Source organism: Phaethon aethereus (assembly GCF_964289735.1).
Source record: "Phaethon aethereus genome assembly, chromosome: 2".
Lineage (NCBI taxonomy): Eukaryota > Metazoa > Chordata > Aves > Phaethontiformes > Phaethontidae > Phaethon > Phaethon aethereus.
In genome coordinates, this window is record NC_138582.1 from 67,704,416 (window position 1) to 67,729,027 (window position 24,612).

General features: G+C 42.2%; 1 protein-coding gene across 1 annotated transcript; it reads right to left on the reverse strand.

Annotated features, from left to right (window-relative positions):
- Positions 1-7,765: 7,765 nt before the first annotated feature.
- LOC309417207 (uncharacterized protein C6orf62 homolog) lies at positions 7,766-13,104 on the reverse strand (the record flags this gene model as incomplete). Its single annotated transcript, XM_082014667.1, has 5 exons — positions 12,281-13,104; positions 10,128-10,304; positions 9,433-9,555; positions 8,438-8,572; positions 7,766-7,891 (listed from the first exon to the last, which is right to left on the reverse strand). The coding sequence occupies exons 1-5, from the start codon at positions 12,407-12,409 to the stop codon at positions 7,766-7,768; spliced, it is 690 nt and encodes a 229-aa protein (XP_081870793.1). The 5' UTR covers positions 12,410-13,104.
- Between the last annotated feature and the right edge of the window lie 11,508 nt (positions 13,105-24,612).

The following is a 24,612-nucleotide window of genomic DNA, read 5'->3' on the forward strand; positions in this document are numbered from 1 at the left end:
TTCCAATGAGCTGAGTGACCTGATCATGCACACTGTTTTTTCAATATGAAGTTGAACAAGTTTCTAATATGTAAGAAATCTTTCCAAAATTACTTTCAAACAAGTGATAAAGCTGGTAACTTACCCTTCAATGGAAGTTCTCTAAAAAAATACTTACAGTAGGCTCAGGCTATCCAACATGTATTTTAGCTGCAAGTTGAGATCATATATACCATGAATGAAGTTCTAAACTAAAGCTTTTTCTCCAAGGGAGTCTCAGAAGTGTATGTGGCTTACATGCCTGGGGCTAGTTGAACTTTTAATAGTAGCATCCTCTCTTCAGTGGTACATATGTAATGATTTTTTCCCAGTGCTCACACTCAGGCTCAGAATAATCCCTGAATCCCAGTTGTAGAAACATATGCTTTGCTAAAGCAGTTCTGTGAAGGTACTTACTACAGGAGCAACCTTTTTTGGTTTAAATCTTTTCTCAGTAGAACTATATGCTTCACTGTATTGTTTCTGACTTTACAGCTTCCTCTGTCTCTAAATCAATTACAGGTCTTAAGCATCTCCAGCTCCTCTGAACAGAGGATCCATCATAGCATGCAGACACACCTAGTGGCTTTTGCAATTGCTGTTCTGGTCGTCATCTTACCAACATGTTCTGGCATCTCCAGTTATCTTTTTTCTCATTCTTAACTTTACCAGTATTCTTCTGTGGGTTACCCATGTAGTAGAACGCAAGAAGTGAAGGAAATAACAGTGAGGATTAAAACTGCTCCCCTGACTACTATAAACCCACCCCCCTCACTGGAACACAAGAGTGATTTTGTCTATTATCTGAAATAAAATGTAGCAGAGGGTGAGAACAAAGGAGGTGCCGAATTCAATACATCCTGAAAGATTCAGAATGCTCTCAGCTCTGTGTGCTGGGGCAACTCTGTCCCTGTATAGCTGTCCCACTGCAACTTCACATCACTCCCCTCAATCGAAGCTGGCCACCTCAGGAACCTACCATAGTTCAGTGGTCTCATTCTATCACTTAACATTCATCATGTCTACATAATTACAATTGAAAAATGTCCAGGCAAATTAAGAGTGGCAAACCTCAACATGGAAACAGCAGTATCCTCCTGTACCCATTCAAGCCTAGCAAGGACTGTTGCAGGCTGAGAGGGAAACAGAAAAAACCCTTCCTGAAGTAAGAATTCTCCCTTCTATCAGACTGTTCACAGTATCTTAGTGCTGCCTAATTTGTAAAAAAGAGGGACATCGTTAATATGCAGGCTACTTATTTTAGAAGCAGTTCATGAAACTGATTATTTTAAGACAACCCTGTTTGTTAGCCCTCTACCAGCAGCAGCATGCTGACCTCATAATTTATTTCACAACTTAACTTAGGCTTGGAGGTCATCTTAGAAGGCTTTGTCACCATTGAGCATGCTTAGCTTTGGGAGCAAACTGTCAATCAGACTTAATATTTGGAAGCATTCTTTACTGATTTCACCCTAACCTACATGTTGAAAAAAATCTGGATCTTAGCCAAGTCTGAAAGGAAGTGACAGAAAACAGTCACCATAATAAGGACAAAAGGCACAAGGTTCCACCTGGCATCAGAACACACAGACCTCCTGTAGGGTTGACCTGGTTCCATCACCACAGATTTAGGCATAATTGCCTTACAAGCAAGCAAAGTGACTTGATGAGATCATCTTGCAGGTCTTATTAGTATACCAGATTACATATCCAATAACTGACAGACATCTGCAAGCTCCATTTCTTACAGCTGCAAGGGAGACTATCCCTCCGTATTGTGCTGGCTTGGTGTTTTTGGGGGTTTGGGGTTTATTAATTTTTTTTTTTAAACATACCAAACACCTACATGTCCTGGTTTTGGCTGGGATAGAGTAACTCTTCATTACAACAGCAAGCAGCTGCATGGTGCTTAGTTGTCAGCTGAGGCTAAACCACAACACTAGACCATACTCCTTGATGTCCAGAGGCCTGTCCTTATGGAGAGCCACACTTTTGACACAGCAGTGCGTGACAGTGTGGAACAATTTGTCTCCATCAGTGGCAGTAACTGCAGCTTTCCACTTCATGCAATGTATTGATCAGCCCAGTGTTTCATGCTGGTTTCACATCACAGCTACCGCACAAAGGCATTCAGGCTGACAGCCAGGTGTTCGCACCATGGCAGAACTGTGAAAACTGTGTGAACTGCCTCAAGAAAATGAGGCATCAAAACAGAATCTCACTGGTGTGTAAAACCAAGATACTAGTCAGGGCAAATACCGGTTACAGATTAAGGTGCTGCGAGGAGGGATTTAGTCAAAGATTCCAGCTCTTGGGAAGAAGCAACCTGTCAGTGATAAACTGGTGAGAGGGTAAAGAAAGACATCACTGCTGAAACAGGCATTAAACTATCAGGACTCCTTGTTATTCTTTCAGGTTGAGCCACCTGTCACTGGCATGTCATGGCTGAGCCGCTTCACCTAGGTTACTCTGCCAATTACAAGCTAGTTGGTTTACAATTCTCAAATTGGCAAGCATTACCACCTAAAGGGGATAGGGGCAGGGAGAATTAGGCTGTCAAGTAACTGTTCTGAACAGTAGTTCAATTCTGTTCAGCTTCATTGACTGGCTCTGAGCCACTGCCAGGGCATACAGAAAGTTTTCCAACTGCATTTTATCACTACCCATTTTAGAATTCTCTATCTGCAGAAACCATTTAGCCAGTAGAAAGAAACCCCAAAACCTCTCCCTTACCTTGCTGTCCACAGGAATGAAGAAATAAAACACTTTGATTCCTATTTTGCTACTTAAGAGTTCAGTAACAACACGACGGCAGGTATTACCTTTGTGATTCTGTAATGCATTCACTAGACTGCTGTTACCAGATCCCCTGGTCCCAAGCTGCCACACTTGTGGGACACTGCAGCATATACAGTTCTCACCTAAACCACAGCAAATTACCTGCAGGCTCTAATCAAACAAGATTTGGGACTTGTGGGACACTGCAGCATATACAGTTCTCACCTAAACCACAGCAAATTACCTGCAGGCTCTAATCAAACAAGACACACTGGCTATCCACCAGAAAAAAAAAAAGCCACAAACCAAACCGCTCTACTTTTGTTCACTAAAACAGTACCTGGGGTTGTACCACTGTAGTAAGATTCTGGATCTTTGATTTCTTATGCTTGAATAGTTTCTTAAAACTATTCTTATGCCTGAATAGTTTTTCATGAGTCTGGAAAAGCAGCTTGTAGAGCAGGTGCTCTAGCATACAGTAATCATGCTCAAATTAAGGGACCTTTCCATATGTAAATCCTTTCCAAGCAGAACTAGGTCATGGATATCTTCAGCCCTGAAAAGCATTTCAGCCAGCCACGCAAACAAGAAAAAGCTTCTCACTTTGCTTGCCTCAGTTACCCTGTGGAGCTGACACATTTCCCCCACAGCATCAGCACAGTGCTGTCAGCCTTGCCAACTCCCAGCTGTGGCACGCAGGTCAGCAAGCGGCAATGACTGCTGTAGCCAAACTGCGGCTTCCTTCTCGGGATTCCTGACAGCAGAGCGCTCACCTCTACTCCACCACCACAAGGAAGATTTAAACACCAAATACAAAGCCCCCAGCCCCTGTGCACTACAGCAGGGAAAGCACGAAGGGAACTTCCCGTTCTGGTGCGAGGGGCCCTCTGTGCCTGAACCTTTTAACGCACAGCCCTGCTGAGCTGCTGCAGCACCTTGGAAGCAGCCTGGCAGGTAGGGAAGGCACCAACAAGCTGAGGCCTTGATGCCACGCTGGTGGTATGACAGCACGTAGTACAGGTGCAAATGAAGGCCAAACCTATACACAGAAAGGTCCTTTCTGTGTGCTAATGATACTAAGGGACAAATAGTAACATTGGCCTTACAGTTTGGGAAAGAGTGGTTTGACTGTAAGATTGCTAAAATGAAAAGGTAGATTTGTTCCACAAAAGGAATTCTAGAATAAACACCACTCGGGCTAGTACCATCCCTGGAACATGCATGCTAACCTCTTTCCTAGATAAAGGGCTAGTAAAGCCCTTTATCTCATTATTTCATTCCAGAAAGCTGTTCCAGAATCTGCAGGCTTATACAGCTTATGCATTTGCTGCTGCAATAAATGCGTAAGTAAAAACAGGACAAGCTTTTCCAGGCTAATAAAAGAAAACAGCAATTAAGTAAACTCACACCATATATCTATCTGCTTAGTGGATGTAAACATAGTCTAGTAATTCTTGATTTCAACAATGATCATGCTAGTAGCATGAACTTTAATGTAGTCTTAAATTCATCCTGTAACAGCCCATTAGAATAATCTCACACTTAAGGAGCAAAAAACCCGTTAAGTGACCATTCTTGCCATTCAGCCCCCCGAGATCCAAATTTATCACGAGACGGCATTCATTCACTGCAAGTCATCCCATGACTCGGCACATGACAAGTGCAAGAAAATGCCATGTTCTGGCAGCAAACCAGAAATGGTCAAGAACGGAAGCCCACAGAGCTCACTAGCCAAGAGTATGTACAAGGAGCAGGACTTCATGGCACTTGTATCAGGTTTCAAAGTAATTTAAAAAGTAATACATTATGCCTTAATGTGTCAACAAAAAGATGTTGTCATTCACAAGACCACAGCACCTACCTGTAGGGAGCTAATCCTCTGCTTGTTTCATATTTCATAAGTACAGATCAAGTAGCTGTTTCAGAGATTTAATTTTTTTTTAAAAGTCCAGCAACTTTCAAACTGGCAAAACTACCATCCTTCCACCAGCTTTGTTTCTAATAGACTTAACATTTTGCTATGCAAAAAAACCAACTTGCAGCAAGACATCAGTAGCTTGAGCTAAAGCTTTCAATGCTCAAAAATTAGTTCGTTTGAGTAACCATTTTTTTTTTTTAAAGAGAAACACTGAATAATCCCAATGCATTTCTAGTACCCAACAGATCACTTAATGCAGCAATTTTAGTATAAGGCAATAGCTTTTAAGAAACAATTTGTGCTTTGTTTGTGACAAAGGGCATCCACTGCAAACTAGCTACAGGCCTATCACATTTGGGCAATGCTTGTACAAGCAGTTTGTCCATCTTCACTGTATTTTTGGTAACATTCGTGCAGCTGAAAAAGCTTGAAAAGCAATGGGAAACTATACAGCCATGTACAGGCTCGGACCCTTAAGTTTTTCCTCATCATCTGGGAAGCACCTGACACAAGCCCTCCTTTGCTAGAGACTTCGTTTAGGTAAAAGATTTAATGGGCTTCTGCCTACTTCATTTTGCTGCCTCCACATGTATCCCTGCACCATTCACACTTGCCTACCAAAAAGCCACTAAGCTGATACAAAGAGGGCCTGAAACCAAAATCTAGATACTGTGAAGTGCTTCCATTCACTTCTGAAGGGCATTTTGCTGAAGAATACTCCGAGATTGAACTAGAAGCTCTATTGAGAAAGAGCGGGATGATTTAAAGTTTAATCTTTGCCCCTTCAAAGTCAACCTGCTGAAGTGGAGGAAGAGATACCTTTCAAAGACACCAGATGACTGCAGAACAAATTCTCATATTCTCCCAGAGATTTTCATGCTCTGAAGCCTGTTGTTCTCCGTTATCTTTTTTTCACAACTTACACAATGCAGATGGCTGTAAAAAAATCTGATAGCACAGCAAAAGCATGACATTTGTTAGCTGGGTAGAAGAGACCACATTCAACATAACTGGCATTATACAACTACGTTCTCCCAAAAAAGCACAGTATTTAACTCTGGGATCGCTGTCACGAAGAACAAATGAGTAGCTTGTGCATCTTACACATCCCATACAAAATTAAAAAAAGCAATTAAACTGAACAGGTTGTTCCCTGCAAGACAGAGAATTAAAGTTCAAGATCATACCACTGCCGACACTTAAAAAGCATTGCACACAGCCACTCAGGCCAACATCTTAAGAAGCTAGAATGAAATAAAACAAAATTCCTGATGTGAGACCTACTAAGTCATTTGCTTTGCTAACCAAACTAACTATGGCCATATTCTCACTACTGTGAGATGATGTCCAAAATGGCAAGTTAAGAAACAGAAGGGATTGCATTTAAGCAGCAAAATCCAAACCCATGAAACCGGAATGTTCAAGACCCTACAAGACCTCTCTCAAGCATCATGTGGACACTTATCCTACAGGCCGTTCAAAGAAAGATCACAAAGCTGGGAAATTTTAAGTACTAATAGCAGGTATGGTGGTTACTAAGTATTCTAGAAGTCAGCATTCTGTAAAGCAGCATTTTCAAGATACTTCTTTGTAACTTAAGGCCTTTATTAATGTGAAGTGGCAGCTTTCAGGCAGCACTTTTCCAGGGTGATCCAGTTTAACCTGTAGGACCTTATGACCAAAGAACTAAAAATATCCATGTACCAATACAATAGTATGCTAGTAATTCGATTGTTTGACAGCTGCTTTTGAAAACAGACATTGCCCACATATGTAACACCACCTTTGCCACTAATCTTTGTTAATCTTAATACCATTTTACAGTCTGTACATTCTCCGTTTGCAACGGATCACAAGATGTAAGACACTAAAATTCAATTCATAGGATTTCCATAAAGCCAGTCATCTTTCACCTAATTTATTTAAGTTCCAATTTTTTCCAATTCCAAACAAAAGCTAAATACAAGTTTTAAACAGGTAAGCACTAGTTTTATCCAAAGGGAGCAGGCTTATGCAGTTTTTACTCAAGTACTCAACCCTTAAGCAGAGCCTTCTTTGTCTTCAAAGCTATACAGTAGTCTTCCTTTTATCATTGCACAATCTTAAAATGTTGTGTCAGAACCAACTTTTGACACTCCAAACACTATTTTACATTGGTTATGTCTATTCCAAAAGAAAAAACCTCAATGGATTTTCCATAAGAAATGTTTTAGAAACCAGTATTTCCTGCACAGTTCACCTGCCAGTTTACAAGTCTCAACTCTCAAGAAAAAAAAATAATCCTCTACCAACATTGTTTCTGCAGCTATTATTTTACTTTATTTTTAGCTGCTTTAGCGGCTTCAGACTCCAGGTCTGCCTCATCTGTATAAATGCATCCAACTCAAAAGAATATTTTCATACAGTTATACAGCAACTTGGGGAAAGAGATCCAAAACAAAAGTGCCAGTAAACTTAGACATGGCCCAGCAAAATTAAAGTGGCAAAAAATGCCTAGACATTAAATGAGATGCTTTTTTTTTTAAAGAAGGATTTCTTTCCCACGTTTACTTCCTATTGTAATAGCCACTTTTCCGTTCATTACAATGAATGATAGTGCTCTTTGATACAATCATTAACAGCAAAGCTGTAAGGCTTTTATACCCGTTACATTCACTTCTCACCCTCCAATACTGATGGTTAACATTATAGATGTTAGGGGGCATGACCAGCACAAATGGGAACACCACCACAAATGATCACCTTGTGCTTTTAGGCACACTTGTTTCAGTGTACAGTCCCTTCATCTCACATTTTAGGAAGATGCTGATGCAGTGCAGAAGCATGCAGCGCATCTTCTCTTTCACAAGGTCCATGGAGAAAACATCTAAAAAAAATTGTAAAGTTCTGAGATACAAATGATAAAAAAAATCCAGGATGATCAAGTTTCACAATGTATAGTGTTCTGAACATGAGTCCATTTTCTTCTAAATTCTGAAAGAATAAAGTGGTGAGGAAAGTGAAAATCCACTGCTGCATTCTGTGATCTTCCCCATTTTGCTGGCCAGCACCTTACTCTGGCATGTAAGGACGGAGGTGATCCTCTATGGTACCAACCGTCCAGTGAGTGAGCTGCTCCTGTGGCAGGTACAGGCAGATGCTGCATAACTTGAAGATTGTAGCTTTGTTTTTTGGAGTCTAGAGGCAAAGAAAACCCAAAGAAAAGCTATTAAACATGAAAGTTAACTCAAGACTAACAGGCAGGCCCCCAGCAGATTGGGCTCAATTATTAGCTTGCTGCTGGTTGTGGAGGAATGTAAGACATTTAAAAGCCACTATTTCATCCATATGAACAGCCTGAACTCAAAATCACTCTGCAACCTCCAATGCCTAAAATATTTTCACTATTCTGTTCATTCTTCCCTTGAGTAATTTCTGTAGTATCACCCAAATCAAGCCAATGTTTTAGTTTTCCACAACATTAAGTCTATTTTAGAGCTTAATTTTTAGTACAAGAACATTACATTAATTCTATGTTAACACATCTGTGGCCTGTAGCTGTTTTTTGCATGTGTGAATCCTATTTATAGCGTAAGTTTCAGAGGAAACTGATGAAATGCAAGCATGAATGCAAGATCAATTTTTCTACTTGCGTATTTTGCAACAGTCACTGATGTTCCACAGAAGAAAAAGCATTTTATGATTAAAACACACTTGTTAAAAAGAAGGACAAAATAAGCTTACCTGCAAGTGCTGTCTGTCAATGAAGAGAAACACTGACTGGTTAGGGTTGTTGACAACAATTCCAGTCTTGTCCTTTCGGCTCAGAACATGCAGAAACTGTTTTTCATAGTCACCATGATGAAACTCAAACTTGGCCTGCATTGTGTGAGGGAGGGGAATAAAGTATTTATTAAGATAAAGCCCACATTTAACCAATTCATTTTCTTCAATGTGGGGCTTTACAGTCAACTTTCTTTCTTTTTCTCATTTATGAAAAACAGAAGTTGGAGACCACAGCAACACCACCGCACTTGAGTCTTGGCACAATTTAACACAGACATTAGTCATTGCAATGACATATTAACAATTCAAAAGGTGCAACTTGAACTACATGTATAAAACCAGATTTAGCCTGTTCCATCAGAACATCCCTATGCATCAACAGTACAACACATTTCTTCCAGTAACTGTCTATTGTTGCAGAACCAGCAAAGACATGTACAATACATGTACATTCAGACTTCTGAACAATGTTAAACAGCTAAAGCTGGCTACTGAAAAATAATCTAAAACACTTCAAATTTATTCTGAGGTAAAATTATGATGCGAAGATTCCATCCATCTCAGACCCTCTTCCATCTGACAAAATACAGCAACTTGGAATACACAGAGTATCATGACACCATCATATTTAGACAAAGACTTAGTTATACTAAGAGCCATATCTAATCCAATTCTACAAACAGTAACATCATATATGTATTTACACATAAATGTCACTTGCAAAGGACCTTCAGATGCTTAAATTTCAGAAGTGATAATATAACAGCACATAAAGATAGGAAGCAGAATATGGCATTCCAAACATTGACTGCTTTATAAATAAAACCAGCCAGCATACTTTCTAACACCCACAGAAGTGTCACACCTTATCAACTTGTTGGTTAAAAACAGAGTACTTATCCTTGCCTCCAAGTGTAAGTTACTTATTGAAGTTAAAAAACAAAAACAAATACCTGAACAGGCCTAAAGGGTTCATCAGATCCCTTCCACCGAGAAAACAGGAGACAGACTATCTTCTCAATATCATTACGAGGCCAAAGAATGAAGTCCATCTCCTGGGTACAGCCGATCACATCCTGTAAGCAGTAAAGTTCTGTACTTACATTCCCTCCACTAGCTGAAGATACAGACAAGCAACTTACCTATACAGGCACATAATTAGAAGGTGGTACTTATTACCACATTTGTGCAATTTCCCATTTGTATTACTCCTAGGACAAGTCTTCCTTGCCTTCCACTGAGTTTTAGTATCAGTATCCAGTTAGCATAAATTCCAACTTGAAGAAAACATTAGCAAAGATTGTCTATCTTCCAATATTCATACAGCAAAACCACTCAGTTGTACAGCAAGAGCTGTTGCAAGAATTAACACATGCCTACCAAAGGACAAAGATGGCTAGAAGATATAATTCAAGGTATATTTGAATGAGAGAGATGAATGGTAAAGCTGGAGCTCTACATCTTTAAACTGATTTCAAAATACATACGCCGTTAGCCTTCAAACTAGGCCCCATGAACACATGCCCTCAGAACCCTCATCCAGCAGAAGAGTTGAGAAAAAGCCAGCAGGATTAGCCTTAACATTCACAAAGAAAAGCAAAGTGTTGAAAACAAACTAAAATTCAGCAAGCATGAAGAGTAACTTTACCCTGCGCATAGACTGGTAGCGGGGTGCATGAAGCTGTACTACATCCTTCTGCAGAAGCTCTAAGGAACTTTCCAAAGAATAGCTGGAATCCCGCACACCTTTTAGGATATTTTCTTCATAATTATTGGTCATGACTGGTATCACTTCAGACACTTCAAAAAGCGCTGACTTTTTCTTCTAAAAAAAAAAAGCACAGGTTACATTAAGATCACAATCCGTTCTAGGCAATTACAGATAAGGTATTCTTTATTTCAGAATTTGTGATTTTCTGTTAGCATTTATGTATGAAGTGCACATCACGTAAGTTAGAACTTTGGTAGAAACCACACTAAAATTTACATGCAAAGTGTTATAAATTGTAAACAGAATCAGTCCAACAACTTTTTTTTTTAGGAGTTTAACATGTTTTTGTAGTCTCCAAAAATGCAGATTTACACACCAATCTTGCAAACATTAAAGCTGCGTCTAAACATTAACAGAACTGCCCTTTCCTCAGTTAGAATACATGACTTTGGGCTGACCAAGAGCCCCTGCAAGCTTCTCTTTGCAAATAAAGTTACACTCCACCCCCACTCCACTCTTTGAAATCCTTTAAAGTTGGCCTTTTATGAAAAGTAAAGTCCTCCAGTGCAACAGTTGGTAACAGTGGGTGATCAAGATCCAATCTGAAGTTAGCTACAAGTATAGCCTTCTCAAAGTAGGACTATTTTAATTTGCTAAATAACTTTTATATTTCAGTATCTTTCAATCAAGGCCAAAACATTATGGGGAATTTGGAAGAACAGTTTTTGCTGTATGTAAAAAATCGCTTAAAGTTGTATGTCTGCTGCTAACAGCTTTCTTATAGGTCAAGATTTCTCATGAACTATTTAACAACTACATGACAGACAAAGCATATTTTATCAAATCACTCTCCACATCCCCAGCCAGAACATATGTAACAGACAACTATTTGCTGACCGAGCTAGGCTGAACTAAACTCCTACTTTAAGCAAACTGGCACTGGATGGACATCTTCAGTTCACTGTGATAAATCCTATAAAATTTGCTTATAGAACAGGCATTTGCAAAGAATTTCTACACAGCAGCCAGAAAGCAGTATGAATGCTCCAACTAAAACCACTGAAGTCATCTAATCTAAGAAAATCTAATGGTTACCACTGCTTAAACATTCATATTTCTCTTTATTAATATGAGACAGTACCAAGAAATTACCTCCCACCATATCCATCTCTGTTTGCACTAGAACTGATGAACAAAGGCAAATTAAACTTAGGAATTTTAAGGAAACTTAAAGTTCAAAGAACAGAGTCTTCATTAAAAAACACATAACTATTACATTCAATGCAAAAACTTTACATTTGAGGGGGATTAAACAATTTCAGTGCTCATCTACATGCATTTCCTGCATTAAGTACTCAAGCTGCCACTTGCTTCTATCTTCACTTCCTCATCATTTGCTCAGCACAGTCACTTACTACAAGCATCTACTTTTCTTCACCACCTGTGGATGGAAGCACTCCTACAATTCTGGATCTATAGTAGCTTTAGAAATACTACCAGGCTCCCCATCCTGGCCCAGACACACAGCAGGCAAGGCAGCCAAGAAAATAAAGACCTCTTCTTTTCCCTCCCACTCCCTTTCAAAATGGTAGCAGCAGTTTCACATTTGCCTGCATGCTCGATCCATTTCAACACTGCATTTTTCAACTTCTTCCTTCAACTGCCAGGTTCTCCCTTCTGCTTTAACCAGATAAACGCAGTAACTTTAGCAATCACTCCAGCCAGGTCTCCCTTTTCAACTCACCTCTTCACAGCCAACAATGATACAATTCAGACCACAATGAGGCTTAACGAATTACAGTATTAACTTAGAAAAAATATTTACTCAATACAGAAGTTACCAAGTCATCATTTGAGGAGGCACTTGCACCCTCTGCATTACATAACTACAAACACACAAAAAGCCAAAATGACAAACATGAACTAAATAAATATTACAGCAATTAGCTATTTAAAAGCAGCTTAAAAGTCAATGGAATCTATCAAGGATAAACCGTAAGACACCATCAGGCAGCAAGATTTTGCACGGCATAGTTAACATGCATTGCAAGAGGCAACACAGTAAGACAGAAACATTAAAACCAAGTTACCTTGTCTTTGAACACAAAGGCAATGTACATCTTGAAGTCAAACTGGTCAGCTAAAGATTCTTTTTTCTTTCTAAGCTGAGCACGAAGTCTGTTTAGAGCTTGTTTCTTCCGGGAGTTTGGGTCCCCCATTTTGTAATACAGGTGGTACTAAAGCCTTTGGAAACTGTCGCTAAACTATGGGCACCTTTTCATAAGACTCAAGTACAACAGAAACAAGCCGTTTTATTCCTGCTAATACAACTGAACAGATAAAACGCGAATGTAACCAAAACCACACCTCAGGCAATATTTTACGAGAATGTCGTATTGGAGGGGTCAAGAAACAAAGTAAGCAGTTGTCCAGCCATGGCTGGACAAAAGGTTTTAAAATAAACCAAGGAAAAAAAAATTTGAAGAAAAAAAATTGAACAGTTTAGCCGCAGGAATAAGTGGGCAAGAATGAAAAAACCCCAACGAATCTTATCACAATTTATGTGTACAATAAAAAGCAACTGGCATAAGCCCAATCCATGGGGGGTGGGGAGGTATTTTTGCTCTGCTTACAAAAAAAAGCTGAAATTACAAATTGCGTTTTACCCCAGCCAGATTCATGACTCTACTGATAATTATTCTCACCTTTCCACTATTGCTATGTTGCCCGACTTTTTTTTGTTTAGAATTATTACACTTGGTGGAGAGCAGAGAAAAGGGTGCAAAGGAGGAATGCACATCCTGGGAGATACGCGATTTCTCTGCCAACAACAAAGTCAACTACAGACAACACAGTGCTGGTTTGCAGGGGAGCAACGAGAAAAAACAGCGGAGTCATTTCTAACTTCATCCTGCTCATCATCAGGCACATCACTGCCCTGAGGCTACTGCTGCCAAAGAGAAGAGGGATCATGATGGCCATAGATGAGGGGCGGGCAAGGGGTTCAAAGACAGTATTATCTCACCTAGAGACTAAAACCCAAACCAGTGCCCCAAACCCGGGTTCTTTACCAGTGGGGATAGCCCTACATCCCCCAACCCTCACACGTTCCCTGGGCTGCTGATCCCCCGGGGATCCTTCTCTCTCTGCTGCTGCGCTCCACAGCGAGCACGGTTAGCCGAGGCTGGGCATGGCCAACACCTTTCGCTTCTCCTTAGGCCCCTCTCTACACAGGAGGGCAGAGGCTGCAGCAGGCGGCCTGTACCCAAGGCAGCCGGACACTCACGGTTGCACGGCGTCTCCCCTCTCACTTCATGGTCACCACTTGGAAAACATGGAGAGTTTAGCTCCTGCTTTTCTTGCAGAACACGTTTCCGGTGTTCAAAAACAAAATTTTTTTTTTTTGCAAGGTTTTTTAATTGCAAGCCTAGGTTGCAAGTTTAAACCTCTAAAACACCCTCCCCCTAAAAAGCAAATCCCCAATCATCAGGTTTTTTTTTTCCTCTCTCCAGACATTTTCCCCCCCCAGGTGTTTGATTAGTCGGGGTTAAAAGTTTTTAGGCTAGCAAATCTGCCGAACCAAGTTAAGAGGGGAAAAAATATTCCCCCCTCCTCTCTTGACAAAAAGAAAAATAAGAAAAAGAAAGGAAAACAAAACAAAAAAAAAGGAACCCCTCCCAAAACTTCCCCCCCACTGAAGCAAGAGACTGAGAAACTCAGGCAAGAGACCAAGACCGTGGCCCGCTCGCTACCCGCAGCCGGCGGGCGCAGGAGGAGCAGTGGAGGCGGCGGCGCTGCTAGCAGCACGGAGAGGAGCCATGTCAAGATAAAGCCACGAAGCCGCGGAGCCCCCCCATGCCTGCTGCAGTGGACACGGTGACCGGGCCGCCCGCTCTGCCGCTGCTCAGCCCCAATCTGGTCCCCATAGTCTAGCTCAGCGCCCCGGTGCCGGGGAGTGGGGAAATGGTGGCGGAGAGAGGAAGAGGAGAAGGAGGAAGAGGCGACGGCGGTGGCAGCAGCGGAAGGAGGAGGAGACGGCGGCGGATCCCTGCGCTAAAGGCTCCTACGGAGGGCGGCGGGCATAGAGATCCCGGAGCGGCGGCGGAGGACGGCCGAGAGAAAGATGAAAGGGCTGAGGAGAGCCTGTCTTGGGCTAGGCGGTCCCGGGACGTCCTCGAAGGCGACGGCAGGAGCGCCTCGGTCTGCGCCTGTGCCTCGGCACGGGAGCGAGCGCGAAGCGAACCTGCGCCGTCACGACCGTCCGCTCAAAATGGCAGCGCCTGAGTCACACAGGCACCGCCCTGCGCGCAAGCGCGCTCTGCCGGGGCGTACCAAACGCTCGGGTCCCCGGGGGGGGACAACAGAATATTGTGCTCTGGGGAGAAAGGCTCAGCAGTAACTTCGCTAGCCAACGAACGTTCCCGTTTTGGTGAAGAACGGAGAAGAGTACAACAGCGTCAAAGCATCTCCGAGTCGCCCCCACGCCAAGAATCTGGGTCGCACTTCCCTGCTTCTCCTCCCCCCGCACTGTCACACCCCGTGCCACCGCCCTCATGCCCCACGTGATGCTGAGACGGGCACTGCCCGCGGGTCAAGGACCTGGATGGAGTTGCTCAACGCAGTTCTTGGGGGGGGGGGGGGGGGGGGGGGCAGGGCAGGAAGGCAAAGCGAGAGGAAGGGAGCGTCGTCCCCCTACTCGCCCGCCTGAGGTGGTATCTGCCCGGGGCAGCGCGCCTCCCCTCTGTGCCTCAGCGGACAACGCCTCTCTCCCCAATCCGTCACTTTGTCCCTTGGTGGCGTTCAGTCGTACGTAACGGGGACGCTTAACTTGTTCCCCCGCCCTTAAGCGTCGTGATATTACTGGCAAATACAGATTTCATTTTAATTCTTGTTTAATTTTGTGCGTCGGGGTTTGTATTCAGCCCAGAACGTATATGTGAAGTAAACAGTAAATAAATAAACATTAAAATCCAGCATTTGACTAAAAGAGAACAGGGTGATGGTCTGCCTCCAGTACTGATCTTGCAACAGAAGCCAGTGTGCGGCCCGCATATAACAACGTGCGTTCCTCTCTGGCGCCCGTAAGGCTTCCTGAGGCGAACGGCTCATTTTCAGAAACAGGTGATTGCTATTCCAGAGGCGCAAACCCAATCCTTGGAGAAAAGTTCAGCATTTTTATTTCTGTACTACGAGGAAAGGCTTATGCCTCCCTCCTTTCACCTTTCCTGGAATGGAAGTGAAGCGAGGACGCAGGCAGGCCCGAGGGGAGCAGGAAGAACCACCGTCTTCCGCGCTAGGCCTAGGTGTTTGATGGCCCACTTCTCCTGTCTCCCCTCGGCCGTGCCAGGGGAAGCTTCACCATCCAAAATTACCAAGACTGGAAGCGCTTCTAAAATGCCCGGCAGCGCGGGTTGGTGCTGTGCTGCACCAGAGCGCACTAAGGGCACGGTGACTCACCGGTTTGTGCTACAGCGAGATGCAGGCCACCATGGCAGGTGAAGGCATCGCTCCCACCTTCTCTCTGGAAGCTGGTGCCTGTGACTTGCCAGAACAGCAGCGATATGAAAAAGATGACACATGGAAGTCAAGTGTGGACAACGTCTATCTCATTTGATTGTGTTTCGAAGCCCACGCAGCATGGCGATGGCACTCTCCAATAAACCCCAGTAAATTTCAGTCTTTTTTTTTCTCCTGGTCTCTGCTCCTACTGGTCTCTGCTGGTTTCCTACTGGTCTCTGCTGTTTTTTCTCCTGACCTTCGTATTAGTTATTTCCCTGTAGCACACCTTTCCTTTACACACTTTCCCTTGGGCACCTTGTCGACTTTCCTCCTGCCTGTCTCATCGTAGGCAGCTGCACTGTCACAACCCTTGGACCTCATTGCTTTCACCTGGTATTAGCCGGGCCCTCCGATGCAAACACTCGGTCCTGCCTTCCCTATCACAGGCATTGCCCAGAATACTTGCTTGAACAGGAACAGAGCAGAAACAGGTAATTTTTACCCACTTACAGACTGCTGTTCACTCCTAATGGCAAAGCCTATTGAAAAAAACCCCCTACATTTGGAGGCAAAAAGCAAGCTATCTAAATAGAAGTATTACATCAGCTCTGCACTGCTGGGACTATTTCAAAATGCCAACACTTTTTAACTGTAGTATCAGTCTGGCCTTAACAAGAGCTGTGTTTAGATAGCCGCTTTTTCAGACAAAGCGGTTTTGTTTGCCATGCTGCCCTGTACAGCATTTTGTGCTGCAGTCTGAAATCCCCTCTTGTGCCCGCTGCTATTTTAAGCCGTGACTCAACACTTGGCCTGTGACCCTCTTTGTGCCGGCACAGCCAATGATGCAAAGGAAGCCGGGTGCAGCAGCACTGCTTGACGCAGGGATTGCCTTGGCACAGAAGGCCCTCCGAGCGAACTGGCGTCTTTGCCTGCCCGCAGAGGAGAAAGGAAGGAATTTTCTTCCAGCCCAGTAACTCCAGCTGCCCTCTGAAGTGCAGGGAAGCAGCCACAGCTACTGCTCTTTGTCACCAGGGATCCAGCAGCTGCCCAGCCCTGGGTTGAGGAAAGCATCCAAAACATGTTGTCAAATGTACTGCTGGCACAAGAACAATTTTTCTCCTGCAGGACTTTCTAGAAGACCTATGAGGAGAGGAATATACATAATTAGAGGAAATACATATGTACTTAGAGGAAATGGGAGATGGGTGCAGAGTATTATGTGTTAAGCAGCCACCAGCTGTCTTTTGCACACTCAGGCTGCTCAAATCCTTTCAAATTTCAGAAGGGGATGGGGAACTGAAATCACTCCAGGTTCCTTGTGTCTAGATTGCTGCTCCTCCTTATATAGGCAACTACCTCCCTTACCAAACTCAGAGAAGATTTTTTTCCTTTGGCTCATTGGCTAGTAAAGGTATCCTGACGTTTACACAAATGGATAGACCTACTAACCAAACTATGTTTATTATACACATGTACAGAAATAGCCGCACTATTAAAGCTGTGAGTAATAGCTGAGTCTTGTCCTACTTTTATACCACTGAGCTTCTTTTCCTCCATAGTGCACAATGATGAAGCTCATATAGTAGGAAAATAGTATATATGAACATCTTAGTTAAAATATATATTACTAAGTAATATCTCTTACTTAATGAAGGGGGAGTTGAGACTTAGCAAAATAAATACTTTATCTAATTCTTTTCACCAGATAATTGTATATTATTGTTATGCTTCTTACTGGTTATGCAACGTTGTATCATTTATACCAGAGGCTTGTGTGCCTGAAAGCTTGTGCGCGTTTTGCAATTTTAACACTTGGCCTAATGACAGACTGCCTCTCTCCGAGTCTAGTTTAAAACGATAAAACTTTATCATTAAGGAGAGAGAAATGTGGGTGGTATACAAAACAAATCCGACAAGTAGGTTGTGTCAGTATATGCAAAATACGTAATAGTTTTTTTTTTAGGCTTCAACCCCATTAGCACAGCAAAAATAGTGTTTCTTGTGCCTGTTAAATCCACGCTGAGCAAAAACAGTCCATAGAGTGGGTCCGCTTCTGCTTGGTTAACATAGCACAGACAAATAAGCTGTTGTTCTTTAGTCTTCCTCCCACTCAGTGTGAGGAAGGCTTTGTACGTTACCGGGTAGCTGTAGTCCTGTAGTCTTTGGGGAATCAAATGCACACACATCCCTAGTGACTTCGGTCTCTGCCGCTGGGGGGGAGACTCTTCAGCTGTCATCCTAGAGAAACACAGAATCGGGCAGTGTGGGCAACAGCCCATGTGAAGGCAGGAAAGACCTTGTCACAAAAATATATTCCTTGGGAGAGAAAGTGTTGGGGTAATGTAGTCTTGAGAAGCACTGCAATTTGGGATGTCTGCTTGCTTGTATACTTTTTCTACTCTGAAAAACTTGTGCTTTCTATTCACCATTTTATTGTTCCCTTGCTGTTTTCAGTGAAGTTAAGCACTTGTAGTTTTTTTCATATTTCGGTTGCATAATTACAATAAGTTGTAGGGTTTCCTGTAAATTAAAGAGGATCGATAACTTTATAGAAACACCTTAGTTGTTTGGGGTTTTTTCCAAAAGCTATATGATTTCAGAGTCTAATGCTTATTTTCAGAATTAAATGTTTACTCATAAGCATGTGGGCAAGATTGTACTCTAATGCCTCTGCTCCTAATTTCCAGCTTAATAATTAGTTACTTGAAACTTAGTAATTTTTAGGTAACAATTAGTTTTTGACAGATTGTAGCAATTGATATATATGTTATAGACATAGTTAGGAAGAGATGAGATGGATTCTGTTATCTTTCTGTTTATGCTTTCCATGTATACTATACTGTTTCAGTATGTTAGAAGTAGTATCAGCCCTGAAGCTACTTGCTTCAAAACCAGAACTATGATTAATTCGGTGCCAAATGTTTATGCATCAGACAAAAATAAATTAGTATTCCTTTCTAAGTTCAAACAAGACAAATTAGGTGGTAATTAAAACTCTCTCATACACTTCAGAGTGTACTGTGATTCACTCTTTCTGCCTTTAGAGCAAACATTAGTTTCCAAGGCATAACAGGAATGCTTTTGTGTAGAGAAATGGCAATGTTTAATGCAGAAAACATTCCTTACATCATGCTGCGGACAACTATATATCCACTGCAGAGCTACTGCTACAATACTAAGCTACATTCATCACTTCCCTATGTCATGCCTTCTAGTTGTAGGGCTGTGGTCATAAAATGGACCATACATTCTTTGGCACGTGATCCTAAACTTTGGCTGAACTACACCTGCTGTCTTGCTGGGTTTGTTCCATTTTAATAATCATGTGTGTGTGTGTATTTTTAAATACCCTTGCTTATGTGTGTTCTCATTTTTTGCTTGTCCAGGTTGTGCTTTCCTGACTCACATAGGAGTGATGAGTATGTGCAGTTATGATACCAAAAATAACTAAAGGTTATCTGTGCTTTCGCTGAGAAGATAACTTTCACAAACACTGGCACCCAATCAATTGCCTCTTTGAGTATGGTAGTCATGATTTGGTAAACAGCTTGGCCCTTTGTTTTGTTTAACAAATGCATGCCCTGTCTCTGAAACTTTGCATTTATTCTGAAAATGTCTGAAATGCACACTGTCTGCAATTTGTACATAAACCTGCAATTCAAATTCCATTGGACAAAGTGTTTTGGTATCTGAAAGACTATTGACTCTTTGTCACTGTGCTGCTTCATCTTTAAGTTCTCAGTAAATGCTATGCAAAAGTGTTTGTCTTTATTAGATTTGTCTGATCTAGCAAAAACGGAGACAGTCATGTTCCAATGTAGGTTTTGTGTTTGCTCAGCAGGTTCTTGCAAGAATAAGAGAAAAACTGAAACCGCTTGTTTTCTTTATTCAGTCTGCAAATGATATCATAGAATCATACAATCACAGAATAGTTTGGGCTGGAAGGGACCTTTAAAGCTCATCTAGTCCAACCCCCCTGCAATGAGCAAGGACATCTTCAATTAGACCAGGTTGCTCAGAGCCCCGTCCAGCCTGACCTTGAATGTTTCCAGGGACGAGGCATCTACCACCTCTCTGGGCAACCTGTGCCAGATATTCTAAATACTTGTAGTCAGCAGAATTGGAAGTAGCTTTACATTAGTAAGTGCTAGCCTTTATAGAGAATGGTTCATTTTTAAATCTATAAGCACTACAAAAATGATGTTTTTTTCATGGCAAATCCATAGCTGAGAAGGCTAGGACTTCAGTAGTTTAAGGGATGTCTTAGTGACTCACACAGTACTTAACTAGGGAAAAATTCAGAAGGCAAGATGTAGATTTTTCTTTTAACCTTTCATCTCTGAAGCACTAAGGATCACTATTCACAGGAAGTCTTTTATTCTAATACCTGAAAATTGCAGACTCCCTGGGAAGATTTAATTAGTAGCAGCGACCGTCATAGAAAAGCGGCCTGCATTATGAATTATGCCTGTATTGTGCTGCGTATATAATCCACTCTTGGATAGAGTTTTATAAACATGCAGCCTTCCGTGATGACCACCCTAGGGAAAAGAAGACAAATCATGAAATTCTTGTCCGTGACATGCGAAACACTCGTCTATACAAAGTAATACTCCTGAGACAAGACTCCGCGAGAGAGGAAGCTTTGGCAACATGACGCCACGCTGCCACCTGGTGTCACCCAGCGGATTGCGGGGAGCCGTTTTATCCCTCAAATAAATGGTCTCTTTATTGGACAGAAGGGCCAGGAGAGCAGCAGCAGGGGACTCTGAAAGCCACAGTTCCTGCTGATCGATTCAGAGGTCCCAAACGCAGTGTCGGGGCTTCCTTCCCTGCACCCTTCTGCAAGGCTTGCACCCAGAGCAGGACCGAGGTAAGACATTCGTGAGCTTCAGAGGCATTACACTGCCCTGAGTCCCTTGGCACACTCCACAGTAGTTCTCTGCATCTAAAACAGTCACAGTAGTTGCCTACATTAAATACTAATAAATAGGAAAGCATTTATGATATTTACGTAACAATGTGATTTATGAAATACAAAATTATGATGTAATTTACCTGCACTTAATGTATCAGGTAGAAATAGAGTCCTTACACACCCCATAGCTAGGTAACTATCTCTGGGTTACAGTAACGGCCTTGACAAAAGGCAGAATATGACTGTCAAGTAGAAACACCATTTTGCCAGTACTTGATTCAGACAGCCAAGTCCAAACTCTCTCTGTGTAACGCTTAGGAAGCTTCCACACAGGGGAGTCTAAGCAAGACTGGACTCCAGAGTCACTGGAGACCGGGTAGCGCCTTCCCACCTGTTCCCACGTTCCCAGGCACGTGAAGTCCTCCCAGAAGCTTTTTCTTCTGTTGTCATTTGCTGTAAAAAACTGATAACATTTATTAACACCAATGGAGTATAAAAGCTCTAGAAAGTACACATTCTCTACCACCATGAATAATCTGACAAATTGGCTGAGCTCTATGGGAAACCTCGGTGTGTTTGCTTAGGCTCACCTGAAGTGCAAATAGTCGTAAGTTTTCATGACAGAGTTTTATTTTTCATGAAACAAACAAGCAGAAATGCATTATATTGCACTCAATCTGAAGACATAGATTCTGCTAGTAGTGGGTTGACAGATTTTTACATGTAAAAAGGCCATAACCCCTATTTAAATTTAACTTTCAGCCACAAAAAAGGGAATTATTACAATAAAGTAACCTGAAACCTTTTTCTAAGATTTTTATATAACTATACTGGTTTCCTACAGTTAAGACTATGAATAAGCTTCTGATAAGCTCTCAGTGTTCTTTCTGACACAGTGAAGGGATTCTTTACAAACCTTTCAAACTGAAGAAACTGAACTGAAAACTCTGAGACACGACGGTTCATAACAGGACATGTTCTTCATCTGGATAAATTGAAGGAGTGTCACCTTTATAATAAACCTCCAGATTGTGTGCCTCCAGCAAGGAACAAATTAAAAGGAAAAATAAACAGAACTGTCACAGCAGAACCATCTCCCATTACCTCGGCCCTTTCCAATTGTCAACATTTCCAAAAGCAGTTATTGTACTTCTGAACTGTAAATCTACCTGATACCTTTTTATGAATTAAAATTGAATTTTGAAAAGGTAATCTTTAAGAAAGAGTCACTTGAAAACGTTAGTATTACAAAAATTGTATCACAGCCATGAAATACACACATTGCCTTTTATGTATATAAATCTATGCATGCATCTAATTCAGATGTTTTGTATAATGTATTTTATTTGCATATTTCTATTGCTATATAACAACACATAAAACATAAAAATAGAAATGTTTTGGTATTATGTTTATGTACCCATTACCTGTATCCAGATCTTTCTGAAATGGGCCAAATGGGATGTACCTGCGAGTGCTGAGGGGGCTGTCTGACATTGCAACACCTCTCTCCATCATTTTTGAAAAATCATGGAGAATGGGAGAGGTGCCTGAGGACTGGAGGAAAGCCAATGTCACCTCAGTCTTCAAGAAGGAAGACCCAAGAAATGATAGACCAGTCAGCCTCACCTCCATCCCTGGGAAGGTGATGGAACAGCTCCTTCTGGAGGCCATCTCTAGGCACATGGGTGAGAAGAAAGTTATCAGGAGTAGTCAGCATGGATTCACCAAGGGGAGATCGTGCTTGACCAACCTGATAGCCTTCTATGATGGAGTGACTAGCTGGGTAGATGAAGGAAGAGCAGTGGATGTGGTTTACCTTGACTTCAGTAAGGCTTTTGACACTGTCTCCCATAACATCCTCATAGTGAAGCTCAGGAAGTATGGGCTGGATGAGTGGACTGTGAGATGGATCGGGAACGAGCTCAAAGGGTTGTGGTCAGCGGCGCAAAGTCCAGTTGGAGGCCTGTAGCTAGTGTAGCCAGGGATGAGTATTGGGTCCAGTTTTGTTCAACATCATCAATGACCTCGATGAAGGGTTGGAATGTACCCTCAGCAAGTTTGCTGATGGTACGAAGCTGGGAGGAGTGGCTGATACACCAGGAGGCTGTGCTGCCATTCAACGGGATCTGGACAGACTGGAGAGCTGGGTGGAGGGGAACCTCATGAAATTTAACAAGGATAAGTGTAGAGTTCTGCCCCTGGGGAGGAACAACCCCATACACCAGTACAGGTTAGGGGCTGACCTGCTGGAGAGCAGCTCCATGGAGAAGGACCTTGGAGTCCTGGTAGACAGTAAGTCATTCATGGGACAGCAATGTGCCCCGGAGGCCAAGAGGGCCAATGGTATCCTGGGGTGCCTTAAGAAGAGTGTGACCAGAAGATCAAGAGAGGTTATCCTCCCCCTCTACTCTGTGCTAGGGAGGCCTCGTCTGGGGTACCGTGTCCAGTTCTGGGCTCCCCAGTTCAAGAGAGACAGGGAACTTTTGGAGAGAGTCCAATGGAGGGCTACGAGGATGTTGAAGAGACTGGAACATCTCTCGTATGAGGAAAGGCTGAGAGACATGGGGCTGTTTAGTCTGGAGAAGAGAAGGCTGAGAGGGGACCTTATCAATGTCTATACATTTCTGAAGGGTGTCTGTCAGGAGGATGGAGCCAGTCTCTTTTCAGTAGTGCCCAGTGACAGGACGAGGGGCAATGGGCACAAACTGCAGCACAGGAAGTTCCACCTCAACATGAGGAAAAAATTCTTTACTGTGAGGGTGATGGAGCATTGGGACAGGCTGCCCGGAGAGGTTGTGGAGTCTCTTCTCTGGAGACCTTCAAAACCCAACTGGACACGTTCCTGTGCAACCTGCCCTAGGTGATCCTGCCTTGGCAGGGGGGTTGGACCAGATGATCTTCAGAGGTTCCTTCCAACCCGTACAGTTCTGTGATTCTGTGAAAGATTTAATCCCGGTAAGTTTTATGTGTATATTTCAAATTGTCTTCTAGAATCAACAAGAATTAAATTAAGAGCATGTTTTTTTTTAAGTACTGTAACAGAACAATAGTAATTTAGATAGACATTTCTGCATGTGTTATTTTAATTTTCTTGACAGAAGACAAAGCTTATTGAGGTGACAGCTTGCCGATGACACTATATTATTCAAAATAATAGGAACAGAGCTGACTGAAAAACTGCAGAAGGGCATTATGGAATTGAGTAACTGGTGAATATAGCAGTCAATGAAATTCAGTGTAGATAAACATAAATGAAGATACATAGGAAAAAAAATCTTCATTTCACATACCAAATAACAGACTTTGAACTGACCATCATCTAAGAATAAGATCTCAGAGTTATGACAGACATTTCCATAAAAATGTTAGCCCGATGTTTAGCAGTGGTTAAAAAGGGAAATCAAACAGCATACTGGAACAGCTTTCATGTAAGGGATGGCTAAGTAGACCTGAGAGAGAGAACGGGAGGGGAATCTGTGTAACAGTGGCCTAGATGAAGACCAGTTGTTTGTTGTCCCTTGCAGTACAGGGACTGGGGACATTAAACTATAGGAATCAGTTTCCAAAGGAAAAAAAAAAAAAGGAGGGGATTCTTCAGGTGATGGCTTTTTCTGCTCTGTAACTACTTGCCAAAGGATGTTGTGGCAATGAAAGTTTAAATGGGTCAATGGGAGACTAAACAAGTTTATGCAAGAGAGAACAGCTTTATTTCCTTATCCTTGTTTAAAGATTTCCTAATACATCATTTTTTGTGTTCTGCCTTTCTTTCATCGGACCATGACTTTCCCCTTAAGACATTCTCGTAAGTGCCATGCAGTTTATTTCCAAACAGAAGACTGACAGAGAGCCATGCTAAATAAATACTTCTCTCTCTAATTATCCTACTTTCTAATAGCTCCATCATATTGCTAGGAAAAAATGCTGATAGCTGCTGTAGGCTAGATAGGAGATCTTGATTACAAGGAATGTGTCCTTCACTCTACAAACTTCTGCACAATTATT